The following is a 17574-nucleotide window of genomic DNA, read 5'->3' as shown; positions in this document are numbered from 1 at the left end:
TACCCTGTCTTTTGCAGACTGTAGCAGCTGGCAATAATAATCCACATTCACCATTCGTTGATTGTGGAGAAAATCAATGAGTAAAACTACCCTTGAATCAAAAAAACATTGTTGCAAGAACTTTTCTGGCTGACAGACGGGTTTTGGCCTTCGCTGGGTAGCCCTCATCCATTCTTCACCACTCCTTACTCGCCATTTTTGACTCTGGAGTATAATGATGAACTCATGTCTCATCACATGTGATAATACACCTTAAAAAAATCATCCCCTTCTTGCTGAAATTGTTTCAGAAGTCTTCCACAGATCTCCAACTTGACCTGTTTTTGATTTTCAGTTAACAACCTCGGAAGCCATCGAGCACGAATTTTTCTACAGCCAAGATGACCAACCAGTGATAGTGGATTGAGCACTCCCAAAGCTGATACCCACTTCTAACGTGATTTCTTCAACAGTAAATCGGCAATCACCTTTGATAAGCTGTCAAACAACGTGAATGTTGTCAGCTGTGATACTTTACCTTGGGCATCAATCATAACTTTCATATTTTACACTTTCTCGTCCACCCTTAAATTGTCTGGCCCACATATACATTCGGTTCTGGGACAGTGTAGCATCCCCAAACTGTACCTTTAAACAAGTTAAAATTTCCACCGTTTAAACACCTTTATTAGTTAAAAACTTTACATTGTGCATTTACACATTGTGCAACAGACGATGGAACTTCTTGCTCTATCATGGCTGTACTGATGATATGACAGAGCTAATCAAACTGGTCCCCCGTCTTAAATACACCGAACATTAACTCTCCACTCTGCCATCCAGCTTAGAACTGCTTGTTGCATAAAATAGCATAATTACAGTTTAAATTTGATTTACCCTCGTAAAAAAAACACACACACATATGCATTTATTATGTAATTAAAATTATGAACTAAAAAAGTAAAAAACTAAAAATGTAACTAAAAAAGTAACTGAAATAAATTTGAAAAGTTCTAAGACATATAAAATTTTATGTATTACGATTTGCCGAGTTTAGCAAAACTTAAAAATCTGATGTGGGCACCACATAAATTCCTTGTACGTCTATTACATCACATATGCATTTTTTATATATTTATATTATTTTATTACATATTTTTTCTTTATTATTATTATTATTGAATATTATTTATTGTAAACATTTTTTTTACAATCACAGGTTAATAACTATTAATGAAGCAATATATTTAAATTAAAAAAAAAAAAAAAAGTTAAAAAAAGCAAATGAAGTCAGATTTCACTGATGTGCTTTCCCCTTATCAAATATTTCATTATTTAAAATTTTATTGGGTTATAACTCTGGAACCAATGAAAATAAGCACCACTTATGATCTATCGCTGAAAAGCTCTCAATGAGGGCTTATTACTGCAGTTAAGAAAATGTCCAAAATCCAAAAAATTTGGATTTTGGGCTTTTTTTGGACACTTTTGGTCCAATCAAATGCAACCAAAAGTGGAGGTGCACAACTAATGTTACAACAGTCCTAAATCCAAAATTTCAACGTTCTACTTTGAACAATAGACTTTACATTCTACTTTGTACTTTGTAAAGGAAGTAAATATGTTCATTAAAATGAGAAATATTAAATGGAATAAATTGATTAGGAAATGTTTTTAACTTGAAGATAAGTGATATGGGAATGTAACAGAAATCAAGATAATGAAGGATTATAAATTATGATAGGTTACCACATTAACCAAAAGTGGAAAATATTTCAATTTAGACAATAAAATTACATAAATAACAGATTGACAGTATAAGAAATAGATTAAGTTTAGTACAAGGAAGAAGTGGCATGAATAGTAGAAGAAAATTTTAGTATGAAATTTATACTAGAATATAACATATATTAAGGTATCCAAGGTTAGTTAACTTGGTGGTAGAAAGAACTGTTTAAATTAAAGGTTATAGGGAAGAAAAATCAGAATACATAAAGCAAACAACGATGCATGATGTAACAAATATGTTACAACTAAAAAATTAATGCAGTACAGAAAGGAACAGAAAAATTCATCAAGTTAAGTGGCTGATGAGAATAAAAACAATAAAACTAATATTATAGTAATAATAATATTGAAAATATGATGAAAAAATAAATACGAGAGGTGGCTGAAATATATTGCGCACTGGAACTTATTAAGAGAATAAAATGTTGCACTAAAGCAACAGTTTCTGTCACCTTGTAGTTTCATTTCTCTACTACTAACATTTCAAAACTTGCTGACCGTGCTCTCTTATTTTTTGTCATTCACCGTTTTTATGGAGTCAAGTATACCTGTTATGTCAACACAACATCAACATCATAGTAACAAGGGAGATGATTCCTTTTGAATATTGTAACTTGAAACAAAATATGGGTCCATCATTACAATTTGGAAGAAAAATGCCTGAGCGTGGAGTACCAGAACTGTATTTCATCACAACCAAAAAATTCAAAATAAAACTCTCTGTAAAAAAAATTCTCTTGACAGTGTTCTCAGATTCCAAACACGAGTAAATGATTTGACTACCTGTTAGCAGGGTCATCTGAAAATTCTGGGCAACGCATAGAGAAGTTAAAACACTTAGGAAACAAATGAGCTGCCTCCAACAATCCATGTTAGCAAATAATCCTGTAATATAATAATGACTGGCTACACACATCAGGTGTAATCACCAAAGTTCTGTTAAGCTGAAACCTATTCTACATCATTATTCATCAGATTTGGTGCCCTGCAATTTACCCTTTTTTCGCAATTAAAGAGAGATATCAAAAAACCACAGATGATGAACTGAAAGAGTAGTGAGGTCGTAGATCAAGGAAAAACCAGTATACTTTATTGAAGTATGAGAAAACTGGTTCACTTTGGAGAGAAATGTGTAACTGTTCAGGGGTTGTCTGAAAAGTTTTGAGCCTCAACATGAAGATGACAGCACTCATCAACAAAAGTTAGGGAATGTATTCACTAACGTACTCACTAAAATTTCGGGCATTTTGGACGCCTCAGTTTTTTATAATCATTTGAGTAAGTCATTGTGAGTGTCTTTGCAAAAATGGAAAAAATTTAATATCATGCTGTAATTAAATACTTGCATTTAAAAGGCAATATGCCTACTCAAATTAAGACCAAGCTGAATGCTGTTTATGGGGACTCTGTCCCATCATTTGCCACTGTGAAAAGACAGGCAGCTGAATTTAAACATGGTCATACCAGTGGTTGATGATGAGTGTTCGGAAGGCCAAAAACTGCAACTACCACTGATATCATCAAAAAAGTTAACCAAATGGTACTGGACAACTGACAAATTAAAGTTAGAAAGATAGCAGAGGCTATGGGCACATCGAAAGAACATGTTTGTCATATATTAACTGAAGAATTGCAAATGCATAAGCTATCCAATGATAATAAGATATGCTATATGTACTGGGTGCCGCGTTTGCTCACTCAGTACTAAAAACACATTTGAATGAACATTTCTAAGGTCCTACTGGGGCAGTTTAAGCAAAACAAGTCAGATTTTTTGCATCATTTCAAAACAGTAGATGAAACATGGATCCACCATTGCACTACTGAGAACAACATCAGTCAAAATAGTGGACTGCAAAGGGTGAACCTGCTCCAAAAAAGACAAAGACTGTTCCATCATCCAGGAAGGTGATGGTGACTTGTTTTTTTTTGGGAGAGTAAAGGAATTTTGTTTATCGATTATCTTCAAAAATGTAAAGCAATATCGAGACAGTATTACGCATCAAGCATAATGCAGAAAATCTGAAAGCAGAAATTGCAAAAAACAACCACATTTGAAGAAGGAAAGTACTTTTCCACCAGGACAATGCACCTGCTCACACTTCGACGGTCGCCATGGCTAAAATTCACGAATTGCACTTTGTATTGTTTGACCACTCACTGTAATATCACCAAGCGATTGGCCCCAAGCGACTTTATCTTATTTCCTAACCTTAAAGTTTCGCTTGGAGGAAAGAGATTTTCATTGGGCAAGGAAGTTATCACATATGTAAATACCTATTTTTGGAGAAAGATGCCAGCAACTACTTAGAAGTATTAAAGAGGTTAGGGCATCATTGAAAAAAGTGTATGAACTTGAAAGGAGACTTTGTTGAAAAATAAAACTATATTTGATAGAAAAAATATGTCTTTCTACATTAGCCTCAAAACTTTTCAGACAACCCTTGTAGTGGTGACATGAAAAAATAAATGAAATTTTTTGAACCTACTAAATTACACTTTTACACCATATTTGTTTCATTTACAAGTTATGAGCAACTACAATACATTTCTCCCACACAAGTTATTTTTAAACAACAAAAATCTAAAATGGTTAAAAAGCAACTCATGGAAAATGGGCAACAAAATTCTTCTAATAGTTTTCTATTAGAATTAATGCCATTAGGAGTAAGAATTTTATCTCAGTGTAAAAGAGCACTTACCATACGAATCTAATCTAGCCAAAAATCACTATAAAATTGAAGAAATTGAAAAAAAATATTATCAGAAAGTATTATATCAATGAGTTTCTTACAGACTGTTTAAAAAGATGGTTTTAGAAATTACTAGCGACAAAAACGCATTTCATAGAACAAGATAAAAAAATTCATGAATTAAAGAAAAGTTTTCAAATGTATTCCAGAAAAAAAAATAAAGCAAATTTGCTCGTTATATGCTATAGAGTTCACAAGTAACACTGAAAAAGAAAATTTACAATAATAAACAACAATAACCATTATTAAGCTAGAAATCATCAATAAACAAGCTCCTCTGTTAACATATACTGGTTAGTATTGTGTTAGTTTCATTTTAAAATGCTGTCAACAAACAATAAAAACGAACAAAAATACTATGATTAGGTAAAAATCTGAGAAATGCAAAGATGTCCAGAATACTAAGTATTATATGATAGCACTTCATTACAATAATAATAAATGTTTTAAAAGCAAATTTGAGAATTATATAAGTGATATAACAATAAAAATTAAACATCTGGCAAATAGGAAAATGTTATTTCAAGTTATAAAAATTTAAGGAGCAAGATTAAATATAAATCTGTTGCAATGTTGTAGTATACAGTAATTTTTCAAGTACACATGACTAAACTTTTAAAAAAGTATTATTAAACCATGCAAAATAAATTAATATTAGGTAATAATTACTGATTTATATCAATTTTACATTTACTGGACGTTTGTACTCCAAAGTACAAAGTATCTTTTAAGATAAATATGCAAAACAAATAACTGTTAAAAATTACAGCCCAAGCTGCCTGAAGCAATAAATTCCAAGAAATTCCTCTAATCTAGTGCACAGACATCAGTTAATAATATGTTACTAGAGAAAATTTGTAAACAAAATCCTGGAAATCCAGATTTAAGGTCAACACAGATGAAATTAAGTGTGCATTATTTCTATGGTACCTATGACAAAACAGTTTAGACAGGAGCTAATCTAATAAATAGTTTATGGGTCATATAAAGATGCAATTTCAACTTCCTCAAATGACTATGACAACTTAGTCTCAGCACATGTTTTCTCAAGTTGATCTCAACAATGTATGCCATTAATCACCATTAAGCTGTAGCCTTGCGTTAACTTGCATAAAGAAAATACACACTAGTCGCTTCTTATTCCTTTATACTTATTAAACAAACTAGTTCAACAAACATTTAGCCAACTTCTTTGCCAGAAGAACTCATACAACTTAAATTTAATGAGTCTAAATATATTTAAACACAACGGATATATGTTTGTAGTCTGTCAGTCGAGAATTTACATATTCAATATGCCTTAAAAAAGACCAGCTAACTGCTACTGTTACGAATATAACATGTCATGGATATATCATGTTCTTGCACACTGTGATTGTATAAGCTCAATTCAAGCACAAATGAATATATTTACTTCCCATCCAACATCAGAAATGCACGCATACATTTATGTAACTGTAATATATTTATAAAGATCTACTGGATTGCTAATCATATAGCAAAAAATGAACAGACCAAGGGAAAGGGTAGATTTTGCCAAACTTACCAGGTAAGTAATAATCCATCCTGCTTCTACAGCTTGGAAAAACATAAAGTGAAGACAATCTGGCAGAGAGCACAACAGCCATTGTCAACAATACACTGTGACATGTTAAAAATATATTAAAGTAGAAATCATTAGTGCACGATAGTTCTATGAGAGTTTTCTTGATCAGTTTTAATTGAATCACACCACGTAAAATCCACACATTTTTTAAGCCATCTAGAGACGGTTCAGTATGCTCCTTAGGAATTACCAGGTACAGTCAATCACATTATACTAGACTGTGATGTAACAGAAATTGTCAATTTTCCTGATGAAGATGTAGCCACAATTGAAAATTTATTCAAATTTTTTGAAGTCTTTAGACACTGATCAAAACTGTAGTGCAAATTCAGTGCTGTATTTTTTTTTAATTTGGACAGGACCAAAGTTTTACTCATCAATGTGGATTACTTTAATTTTATGTAATTAAACACTGCTGCATCTTTATTATAAGTTTGTTCTTGTTCTTTACTTCTACTCCTTTAAGAACAATTATTTTAAGCTGATCTTTACTCTGCGATAAATTTTTATACCCATCTTGGATTGTTTTTTCCTGCTTTTAAGGGGGTTAATTTACAACTTGCATCATTTGTTTACTGTCATTTTATGTTCTGTTTATAAGTGTGTTTGGGTAGTTTAACGGCTTTTTCTTGTTTAACATTAATATAAAACTGTTTAAATAAAACACTAATCATTGTTTGTATTAATAACCTATTTAACTTTTCCCAATGAAAGGAAAGATTGAAATAGTAATATCAAGGTAATTAAAAAGATATATATATATATATATATATATATATATATATATATATATCTTTAATTACATATCATTTTAATTATATATATAATATTAGATGTTTTAATAAATGAAGCATACCATAAATTGATATATCAAAATCCCAAAAGAGGCTTACTCTTGTAAAGAAAAATTCATGAAAAAAGGTAATTTTTAAAAGATTAATGGCATGGCATATGGCATTAACTAAACTTAGTTACATAATATGTATGCTGATAAATTTGATGCTTAATTGTGTCAACACTTTACAACAGTAAAAAATTGAGAATGGTTGTTAATTTCCCATTCTTCTACTAAAGGAAAAATAAGTATTTTTTATATAACAATTTTCCACATCTCAACTGAATAACTCCTCTCACTGACCTCACTAAATTCTGCATTTTGGACCAACAACTTTCCAGTTATTGGCCATTTTTTTGAATTAATATTATTTCAGTTAAGAATGGTTATTCCTAAAAACTAAAAGCACAGGGATGTTTGTTTTTATTAATTGAAGAAAATCTGAGTAATAATTAAAAAAGATTAATTTACATCACATGTGAAATGATATTAATTTAAAATGGGGATTAATGAAAATAGATAATAAACTCTAAATTTCACATGAAAATGACCCAGAATTTCCACATCTTTGTACCTCATTTCACATTATTAAAGACAAAATTACAATGGGTATTTAATAGAGAATATTAGTTGTACAATTGTTAAAATTAATGAAACATTTGTTTAGTGTTATGCATACTTTTCTTTTTCCTGTTTAGCCTCCGGTAACTACCGTTTAGATAATTCTTCAGAGGATGAATGAGGATGACATGTATGAGTGTAAATGAAGTGTAGTCTTGTACATTCTCAGTTCGACCATTCCTGAGATGTGTGGTAATTGAAACCCAACCACCAAAGAACACCGGTATCCACGATCTAGTATTCAAATCCATGTAAAAATATCTAGCTTTACTAGGACTTGAACGCTGTAACTCTCGACTTCCAAATCAGCTGATTTGGGAAGACGCGTTAACCACTAGACAAACCCGATCGGTTTAATGTTATGCATACTAGGGCTATTCATTAAGTATGGTCAGTTTTTTAACACAAACAAAACTAGAAAGATATTGTCAAAAACTCTATTTTATTTTACTGTTAACCATTTATGCTACTTTTCTACACAGTTACCTTGTTTGTTAAAATATTTATCTTAGTATTTTACTAAACTGTTTGTGCCAACATCATAAAAATCAACCACCTGTAACCACCTTCAACTGTTGTTTTCATTTCTTCATCAGTGTCAAACCTCTGACCACCAAGAAATTCCTTCAGGTAGAGCAACTGGTGGTAATCATTCAGCGCAAGGTTCAGGCTGTACAGTGGGTGGTCCATTTGCTCCCATCCAAAAGGTACGATTAACTCTAGAGTTTGAGCAGCAGAATGAGGTCGTGTGTTGTCATTCAGCAACAAAACTCCAGATGACAGTAGGTCATGTCGCTTATTCTGCATGGTACATCAAAACTTCATCAGGATCTCAAGGTATGCAGCTGAGTTTATTGTTGTCACTTTGGGGATAAAATCGACTAACAGGACACCATGTCTACAGCAAAACATAGTTGTCATAATCTAACAAGTTAACATTGTCTGTTTGGTTTTTCACCTTGACTGGAGATGTGTGTTGCCATTCCACTTACTGTCACTTTGATGCTGGAGTGATGTGAAAAACCCAGTCTCATCCCCAATGACAATGTGGTCCAAAAGTTCATCTCATTCCTCACTGTATCAGGTCAAAAATGTTGAAGAACTATCCTTCTTTTTTTATGTTCTTCAGAATGCAGACTGAGAACCCACACAAGTACAGTTTTTTGAACTGCAAGATTTCAGAAACAACTTTGTATAGCACTAAAACTTGTGGGAATATCAGTGACAAAGAGGACATAATAAATTGCTTGGTATTCTTGAATTTTTGCATCAACTTCACGGACTAAATTGTCTGTGATTACAGATGGTTGGACCGATGCAGTTCATCATGGACGTTGTCCCACCCATCCTTGAACAGTCATATCCATTTACACCCTTTGCTGTCACTCACTGAATTAGGCCTGTAAACCTCACGAATGTCCGCTGATGACATTCATTTGGTTTCAGTCAAAAATCGAATCACAGAACATATTTCACAATCAGCAAGCTGATTAAATGATAAAGATTAATTAATTAAAATTAAGTTAAAAAATTAAAATGTAAAAATTATTACATATGTGAACATGATGTCAATAAAAACAAATAAATTAAAATAATGATAAAAATAAAAAAATTAAAACTTATTAAGAAAAATCAAAAACTTATGTTAAGTAAAATTATATGCTAGCCGTTTCACTGAATTTACTTTACTAGAACCAGATTGGAAGATCAGTTACTCAACATTATTATCAAAACAGATAGTGGCGCTATCAACTGCAGCCTTTGTAATACCGTCATCTTCATACTCTGTCTGAAGGTTGATCATATTAAATGTATTCTTATGTTTATACATATAATACTTTTCTAAAATGTCAAAACACTTATTATTCCTACCTATATTGCTTTTTTTAATTTCTAATATTTTTAAGTTTGCTGAGTATCTGATATTGTGTGCTTATTTTTAATCAAATGATCTGACACATTCAAAAACCCAGTTTACTCTTTTTATAACTTCTAAAATGTTCCATGAATCTAGTTTTAAAAGATCTAGTGGTCTTACCAATATAAATATGTCACAATCATTACATTCAATTTTATAAATACCACTCAAACTGTATACATCAAAAGTATTATTACATTTAATACTAATTAGGAGTTTTATTAAGCGGTTATTCATCTGATATGCACGTTTAAAATTATTATTATCATAGACCTTTGTAATGACTATTTTATCAGTATAAATATATTTTAAACACACATTGTCAATTTTTTGTGTGTTATTTATTGGTACTAAATTTGTGTTACTTTTAATTTTTAACATTTGTTTATTAAAAATATTATCTACCCAATCTACTATCATAGCCAATTATATATAGCAATTTGTTTTATAATATTTAATTCTTTAATTCATTTTTATTTACATTATGTTTCATATAATTAATTGCTCTATTTACCATATTTGTATAAATACTAATCTTATGTGACCATGGGTGATTTGAAGTTCTATGTATAGTTGTTTTGTTAGATGTGGGTTTCCTATATACTGAAGTTGTACATTGATTATTTTTACTAAACTAACATCCAAATAGTTTATTTTTCTACTGTTATCAATTTCAAATCATTACAATATGAGTTTAACTTATTCAAGATTATTAAATGTTAATCACTTATCACCAGATTATAGACTACAAAAATATAATCAATGCATCTAGTCCACATTAAAATATCATTTGTATATGTTATCCCATAAACTGTTCTATCTTCAAATTCCTGTAAATATACTTCAGACAATATTGATAACAAAGAAAAACCATCAGTAGTGTAGTTTCCTGGGTGTATTATTTGTTATCAAAACTAAAATAATTTTGTTTGTATATATTCCTTATAATAACAATGATATTTTCAATAAATACGGGATCTTCATGATTTTGTACTAATTTTTTTTTAATATATTAATATTTACTTCTATGGGTATACTGGATACATATTACAGTAACTATTCTTAAGTGATATGGTCGCCTAGTCAGTTAATGTCTAACAAACTTGGAAACAAATTTAAGTTAAGTGCATAATCAGTATTTTTTGTAGTTTCATGATTCCATCACCAGCATTTAGACAAAACTTGAAATTACTTATACCAATAACCAATTCAAAGAATGACATTATTACATACTATTATCACATTTCTAAAGCTGGCCATATCCTAAACTGGATACTAGGTCATAGTAAACCTCCAGTTGCAGATAAAATAAAAAATGAACTGAACTTTGGTTCAGTCTTAAAAAATCAACTAAATTTGGGCTACCTTAAATCTGAAAACTCCTAAGGTAGGCTAAACTCCTAAATAGTATGAAAGATTTGGAAGAAAAATCTAAAATTTATGTTATATAGAATATAATTAATTAATCCAAACTATGAGTAAAAAACAGAGAAAAACATTAATTTAAAAGTGACAGAAAAATTCCTTCACAAAAACTGTATTTGGTGACAAAAGCTACTTTCCATCTGTATGATGACATAAATTCATAAATGATATGTGGGATACAAATGATGCACATGTGATAGCAGAAGTCTTTTGTTAAATCAACTATAATTGGGATTAGTGACTTGGATATTCTTAAAAAACATCTTATGAAACAATTATGAGAAGAACAAAACATTTATTTTACGTAAAAATAACATTCTTCCACATTCCACAGGGTGAATAACCCTAACATCAGCCATAACATTACTGCTTGGACTGGTATGGTAAAACCATAACATGGCCAAAATAATAATTCGATTAAACTGTGTGAAGATTACATCTATGGACCTTTTTATATGTGGCCAGTATTAAAGATAAGTTTTTACTCGAGCTCTTCCTAAATACCTAGATCATCTTCACGATGAAATACACAAATGAAACTGTAAATATAGACATTTGAGGCAAAATCACTTACTAATACAACACTTTCTATGTTGCAAAATGAATGGCGCCTACATTAGTTATTTGAAAAAATATCCATAGATTGAAGACAAAAATTTACTGTATTCAGTATTATATAAAAATTCGGTAAGTTTTTTAATTTATTAATTAAAAATGTTTTTATTTTGTATAACTAATTTTATATTGTTATGTGATAATGTAACTAGACTTGAGTAATGAATTTCTTCCACTTTAGAAGAACATGTGAACATAACAATGAAAGGAATCTAGAAGGGATCCATTTTAATAAGCTAACAGGTCCATTTAGCAATCATTCTTTGTAATATTGTCAGTGGCACACTTCTAACAAGTGGTTGTTTGATGAGAAGGGTTACTGGACCAAAGTAGGAATTTATGGGAAAATGTAAGAGTGCAGACGATAACTCTCACAATTCAACAGTTAAGAGATTCTCCTTCGTTATCAAACAGCTCAATGGCCATTAGTCGGGCTGTCACTACAATACATCCAGGAGGAGGCTGCACACACCTTTGTTGATAAGCTATAGGATGCCAAGATCAAGAAGCATCTTCTTCTCGGGTCTGCAAAGTCAGTCAACGACACCCTTACTCAGGCTCTGCAACTGGAGGCAGCTGGCATGCTGTCTTATCATACTTCTTGCCTTTGACAAATGGGAGTCGACTGCAATGAAGATTTGGGGGGCGACATCAAGACTTTCGTGAAAGCATCAATTCCCAGAACGATTACAACAGGAGACCAAAGAATGCCTGCTGTAGCATCAAAGAATAAGTATCAACCAGTCTGCTGGAACTGCAGTGAACCAGGCCATTTGAAATTCAACTTCAAGAAGTCTGCAAAGCAACTAAGAAGCACTAATCAGTGGATACTAGTAAAATCATCGCCCTCACCTCCCCAAATTTCATTGAATATCTCGATGCTAAGAGTATCTGACAGCTTAATCATCAACAGTGTAGAAGGAGATTGACCATATCAAATAGCAGTAGACATGGGAGCATTGATATCCGTCATTAGACCAGACATTGTCTGGTCTACTGACCAGCTTACTATGTCGATGTGAAAAGAAGAAGCTAAATCGGCCTTATGTCATCAGTGCTACTTCTGGAGATACACTACCAGTTATCAGTGAGGCTCGCGTCGAGTTGCAGCTTGACCGCTGCTGTCTTCAAGCGTGGATATTCGTCACAGAAATTATGAAGTTCATCCTTGGTCTGGACATCCTGCGAGCTTGCGACGCAACTATAGACGTCAGGCGACATCTCCTGAAACTGGGTAGTGAAGAAGTAGCAATGAAGCCCGGGAAGCAAATCACGTTCAGCGAAAATACCATTGCAAGACCAGACAAGACCGTACAGAGCGAGAAGGTGGTGATGACCAAGACGTCACGAACTGCGGCGATTGTCGCCGCCGAAGAACAAACACAAAGCGAGAAGTTTTCTTGGAGTATGCTCATATTATCGTCGTTTTATAAAGGGTTTTTCTGATACTCCTAAGCCACTGACAATCCTGAGACAAAACAACAAATAAAGATGTACTCTTGAAGAAGAATTTATGTTCAGCTCCTCGGTTATATGGGATGATAGATTCGTCGCGTTGATACAGACGCGTGCAACGTTGGAATCGGCGGGGTACTCTCGAAAATTCAGGATGAAGAACGAGTAATCGGTTATTTTAGTAACTCTATCAAACTGAAGAGAAACTACTGCGTGACACGTCGAGAACTCCTTATTGTAGTAAAGTTACTAGACCACTAGAACAGAAGTATAATCTGTAGAACACTAGAATGGAAGAGAAATCGCCGAAGAAAAAAGGACGAATGGATGAGCACTTACAGAAGTTAATATGGGCTGCATAATATCGGCTACTACCGCACAGATCATTTCCGATCACGCAGCTACTCAATTTTAAACATCTTGAAGGAGACGGCACGCTGGGTAGAGCGCCTGCAAGAATATGATTTCAAGACAGAACATCGGCTAGGCAGGACGCATTCAAATGCAAACGCTTTGTCCAGACGACCCTATAAACTCCGCTGTAGTAATTTCTGCATAGTAGAGCAACAAATTGGAGCTGCGGATCTACGTCGAATTACTACTACAAAAGCAGCGACGGGCTGGCAGAGGGACGAGATGAGAGAAACTCAATTGGCAGATGCAGATATCGGTTCAATTTTAACTCAAGAGGAGGCTGGGGAGAGACGAAAATGGCAGGAGTTTAGCGATCGAAGTCTGGTGTACAAGAGTTATTGGGCACCAATAACTTTACTTCAGTCCCTAGAAAAGAAGGATGGGATCCTCTACCAGGAATGGCAGTCCGCGGATGGAAAACGGTCCATCCTACAACTTGTTTCTCCAAATGGTAAAGTGAAGGAAGTTCTGTAAGAAATTCATGGCAGAACATGCAGAGGTCACTTAGGAGTCAATAAAACATTGGTCAAGGTGCGACAACAATACTACCGACTCCAAGTACGGGACAATGTGGAGAATTGGTGCAAGTCAATTGAGCACCATTCAAGCGCGTCGCCATCTTGCTGGACTTTTCATAAAGATTATGATTCAATACAGGAATGTTTGGTAACAGATTACAAAATAACATGTTTTACTTATCTTATTTACACAGCGATAAAATAACTCCGATGAACTTATCTCCAACTGGAATGTAACAGTATCATGTTGTGTGCACACATATACGAGAATAACAATGCAATTTGTTTCAACAACAATAAAAACTGTCCATAAATTTATATGACTTAATTATTATAACTTGGACGCTTTAGAAAAGATAACAGAATATACTAAACGCAGCTTTGAAAAATTAATAGTAAACTATTACAATGTCCCAAATTTACACTGTTTTGTTTGCATTTCACAAATAAAAAATAACAATTTGCACATCTACTTCGGTAAAAAAATATCTGGCCCAAGTGACCAATGGATGCTGGTTATAAAAAGGTTAATTGGACTGTATAATAAAATGATACAGTTTGAATGCAACTAAAAATTATGACATCTTTATTGTATTAGATTTACACTGATCATAATTGAATACCGGTACACTAACAGAAAACTTGTGATAAAACATAATCGACCGACATCATGTCCACTTCACCAACCCAACTGAGCGAGCAACACACTTGAACAACAGAGGGAGAATTCCCCACTATACCATACACACAAATACGCACCACATACAGAAAAACATCTAACACAGTTAAAAAGAAAGTATGCGAACATAACTATGAAAGGAATACAGAAGGGATCTGTTTTAGTAGGCTAATAGGTCCATTTAAGGTCCATTGTTGTTCAGGTCACTTAAGGTCCATTGTACCTGAACTGAATTCTGCTTTTTATGATTTAACTACCTTAAGTCCTTATTTGAAATTCTATTTTGTACGTAATTAATTGATAATTATTATCATTTTGTAGTTGTTACTTCCATTATTATTATTATTGTTTGTTGTTATATATTTATATTTATTATTATTATTACTGTATTATTATTACATATTTGTTTTATTTTTTATATTTTTAAAGTAATAAATCATATTATTATAAACATTTAGTTGTTAGTCTCTTAATATCCTGATGGAGCCACGAAAAGGTGAAAATATATATCTTGCCTATATGAATCAAATTCTCTTCTTGAAAAATATTGTCGTAGAGTGTATATAAATTAACAACATGCCAGATTGAATTACATTAAGAATTAACTCATAAATAAAATATGCAGATATAATGAAAGACCAAGAAGATTACAAATGAAATATGTAAGAAAAAAACAGATTGAACGAGAAGAAACTACTAAGAACTACTGTTAGTGTAATATTAGTTTAGAAAAAAAAAAGCACATTGTTATTAGAGTATAAAGTTTTTACCTTGTTTTAAGGACCCGCTATTTCCAGGTATAAATAGCACAGGTATGCCACTAAATTTCATTTCTCTAGTTTTTTCTGTAAAATGTCCTTCACTATACGCAAACAAACCATATCGTTTATATCTGAATGTTACATTAGGTGGTAATGATATTCTCTGAAAGAAAAGTTAACAAAACTAAAAATGTGTATGTTAAAATAAAATGTAACAAATTATTCAAATATAGTTCTGTAAATGGTAATTCTGAGCAATTACTTGATCAACTTCAATTTTTCTCATACTTTAATATACCATATTAAATATGTTTAGGATCAAGAAAACAATAATCTATATGTCAGAGAGCAGGTTTGGACAAAGCGTGACCCATGCAAGCTCAAATCCTGCAACACATAATCTAATCTAATCTATTAACAATCAGTTTTGTGAGTTTGGTAACCTGTTCAAATGCTAATCAATTCTGTAAACAGAGGTCGTGGTTATGGTTAAGATTAGAGTTTTGTGGAGAGGCTAGAAGAAAAGAACCAAGGTATGGCAATACTAAACACCATCTCTTAAGAAACTTGCCCAAATTTATATTTAAATGGAAATAAAGAGAGAAGAGAGACTACTCCACATGATCTATTAGCAATGTGTATGATGCAGAATCATCTTATGAAGAGCACCATCAGTCATCTTCAATGGCCGACTATGAGTCTTGTTAAACTATTAAGGTTAGTTTATGGTTTATTTTACAGGATTTATGTTAATCCTCACTTTTTATTATGTTGTCAGGATAATCATGTGTCAGTAGGAGAAATTTAATGATGATCAAGTAATTGCTCAGTATTACCCTGTGAATAAGTTAAAAGAGTATAACATTTGATAGTAAATAAAGTATCATACTATAAATTACAAGTTATACCTTCATCATAAGTTAAACAAGACTTTTTACAACTACCAATCAGACTAGTACTAAACCAACATTCCTCATCTCTTCTTTAGTGCTAAATTCTTCAAAGTACTCCAATTTACAAGTACGCCAATAATTTAATTTGTAAAATTTATACCATTAAAAACTGATTTCATTGACATACTAGTAAGTTTGTAGGACTTTATAGATAAGAGAAGGATAAGTGTTAAGCAACCAGAACTTATCTTCTAATTAATACTCGTGGAAAAACTTCCAAATGCTAGTAACCCAACAAGGCGTAGGCTAGATGACTTGGTTACAAAATTACGTACAATGGGGTCGGTTTCAAAAGCAAAATAAAACAGCCAACCATTCATAAGGATTCCAAAGACCATAGCCATAACCGTAACAAAGACTACCAGAAATTCAAAGAATTTCTGCCAGTCCAAAAAAATTTATACTTAAATTATGATAGCAAAGTCATGTAAAATACAGATCTCACAATTAAGATTCTTCATGATTTAAATTTAAAATCATATCATAAAACTTCTGTGCAACAATTTAAAAGACAACCAAAACATCATAATTTTTGCAGTTGGCTTATCAAAAACATTGTCCACGGACAGACAGACCTGATTGCTGTATTTCAAGTCAGACAGGGCATGATTTCATTTATCTGGGTGAGTTAATTTGCACAACAGCAGCTACTGGATGACAAAATCCTCACCAGATGTTTGAATGTCCAATTTACAATGAGAAAATCCAGCATTTTGGTCTGCTGCTCCTGGTATCGGGGCATAATGAAGCCAATATTTTTTAGCTGGAATGTCAGTACAGAAGTACACCACACAAACTTTTAAGAAACCTATACTCAGTTAACAGATTGTGAAAAAGAAAGAGTATGGCTTCTTCCAACAAGAGAAAGCGAAGTATCACACATCAAACAATTCATTGGTACGAGGCTTTTACAGAGCCAATTCATGAGGCTTTTACAGAACCAACTCTCAGCAGAAGGCACTGGCCTCCACATTCCCTAGAATTGTCTAAATACAATGTTCCAGTGAAATGCAAAAGATCCATCTAACCTAACTAAATTCAATTAAATTTCACTTATACCAAGTTATTTACTCCATAAATAATGTATACTGCACATTTACCAAAACCCACACATTAAGGTTAACAGAACTTAATTTTGTTTTAAGTGAATCTTATCTTGTTCTTAACTTAATTTCACTGGAAAAATATTATTTAGTCTGAAAACAATGTATATTATACTTTTACTGTGCTGAATTAGAAAATGTTTGGTAAGGA

The 17574-nt window shown here is 32.3% G+C and overlaps 1 protein-coding gene across 2 annotated transcripts in view; it reads right to left on the bottom strand.

Annotated features, from left to right (window-relative positions):
• The window catches only part of PGAP1 (GPI inositol-deacylase), a 92251-nt gene that overhangs the window by 72863 nt on the left and 1814 nt on the right, over nt 1–17574 (bottom strand). For both annotated transcript variants that reach the window (XM_075375244.1, XM_075375245.1), the window contains exon 2: nt 15377–15530. In XM_075375244.1, coding sequence (XP_075231359.1) covers nt 15377–15530 — 154 coding nt within the window. The remainder of the gene's footprint in view (nt 1–15376; nt 15531–17574) is intronic.

The sequence above is a fragment of the Lycorma delicatula genome, chromosome 9 (genome assembly GCF_047948215.1).
Source record: "Lycorma delicatula isolate Av1 chromosome 9, ASM4794821v1, whole genome shotgun sequence".
Classification (NCBI taxonomy): Eukaryota; Metazoa; Arthropoda; class Insecta; order Hemiptera; family Fulgoridae; genus Lycorma; species Lycorma delicatula.
This window is presented reverse-complemented; position numbering and strand designations above follow the sequence as displayed.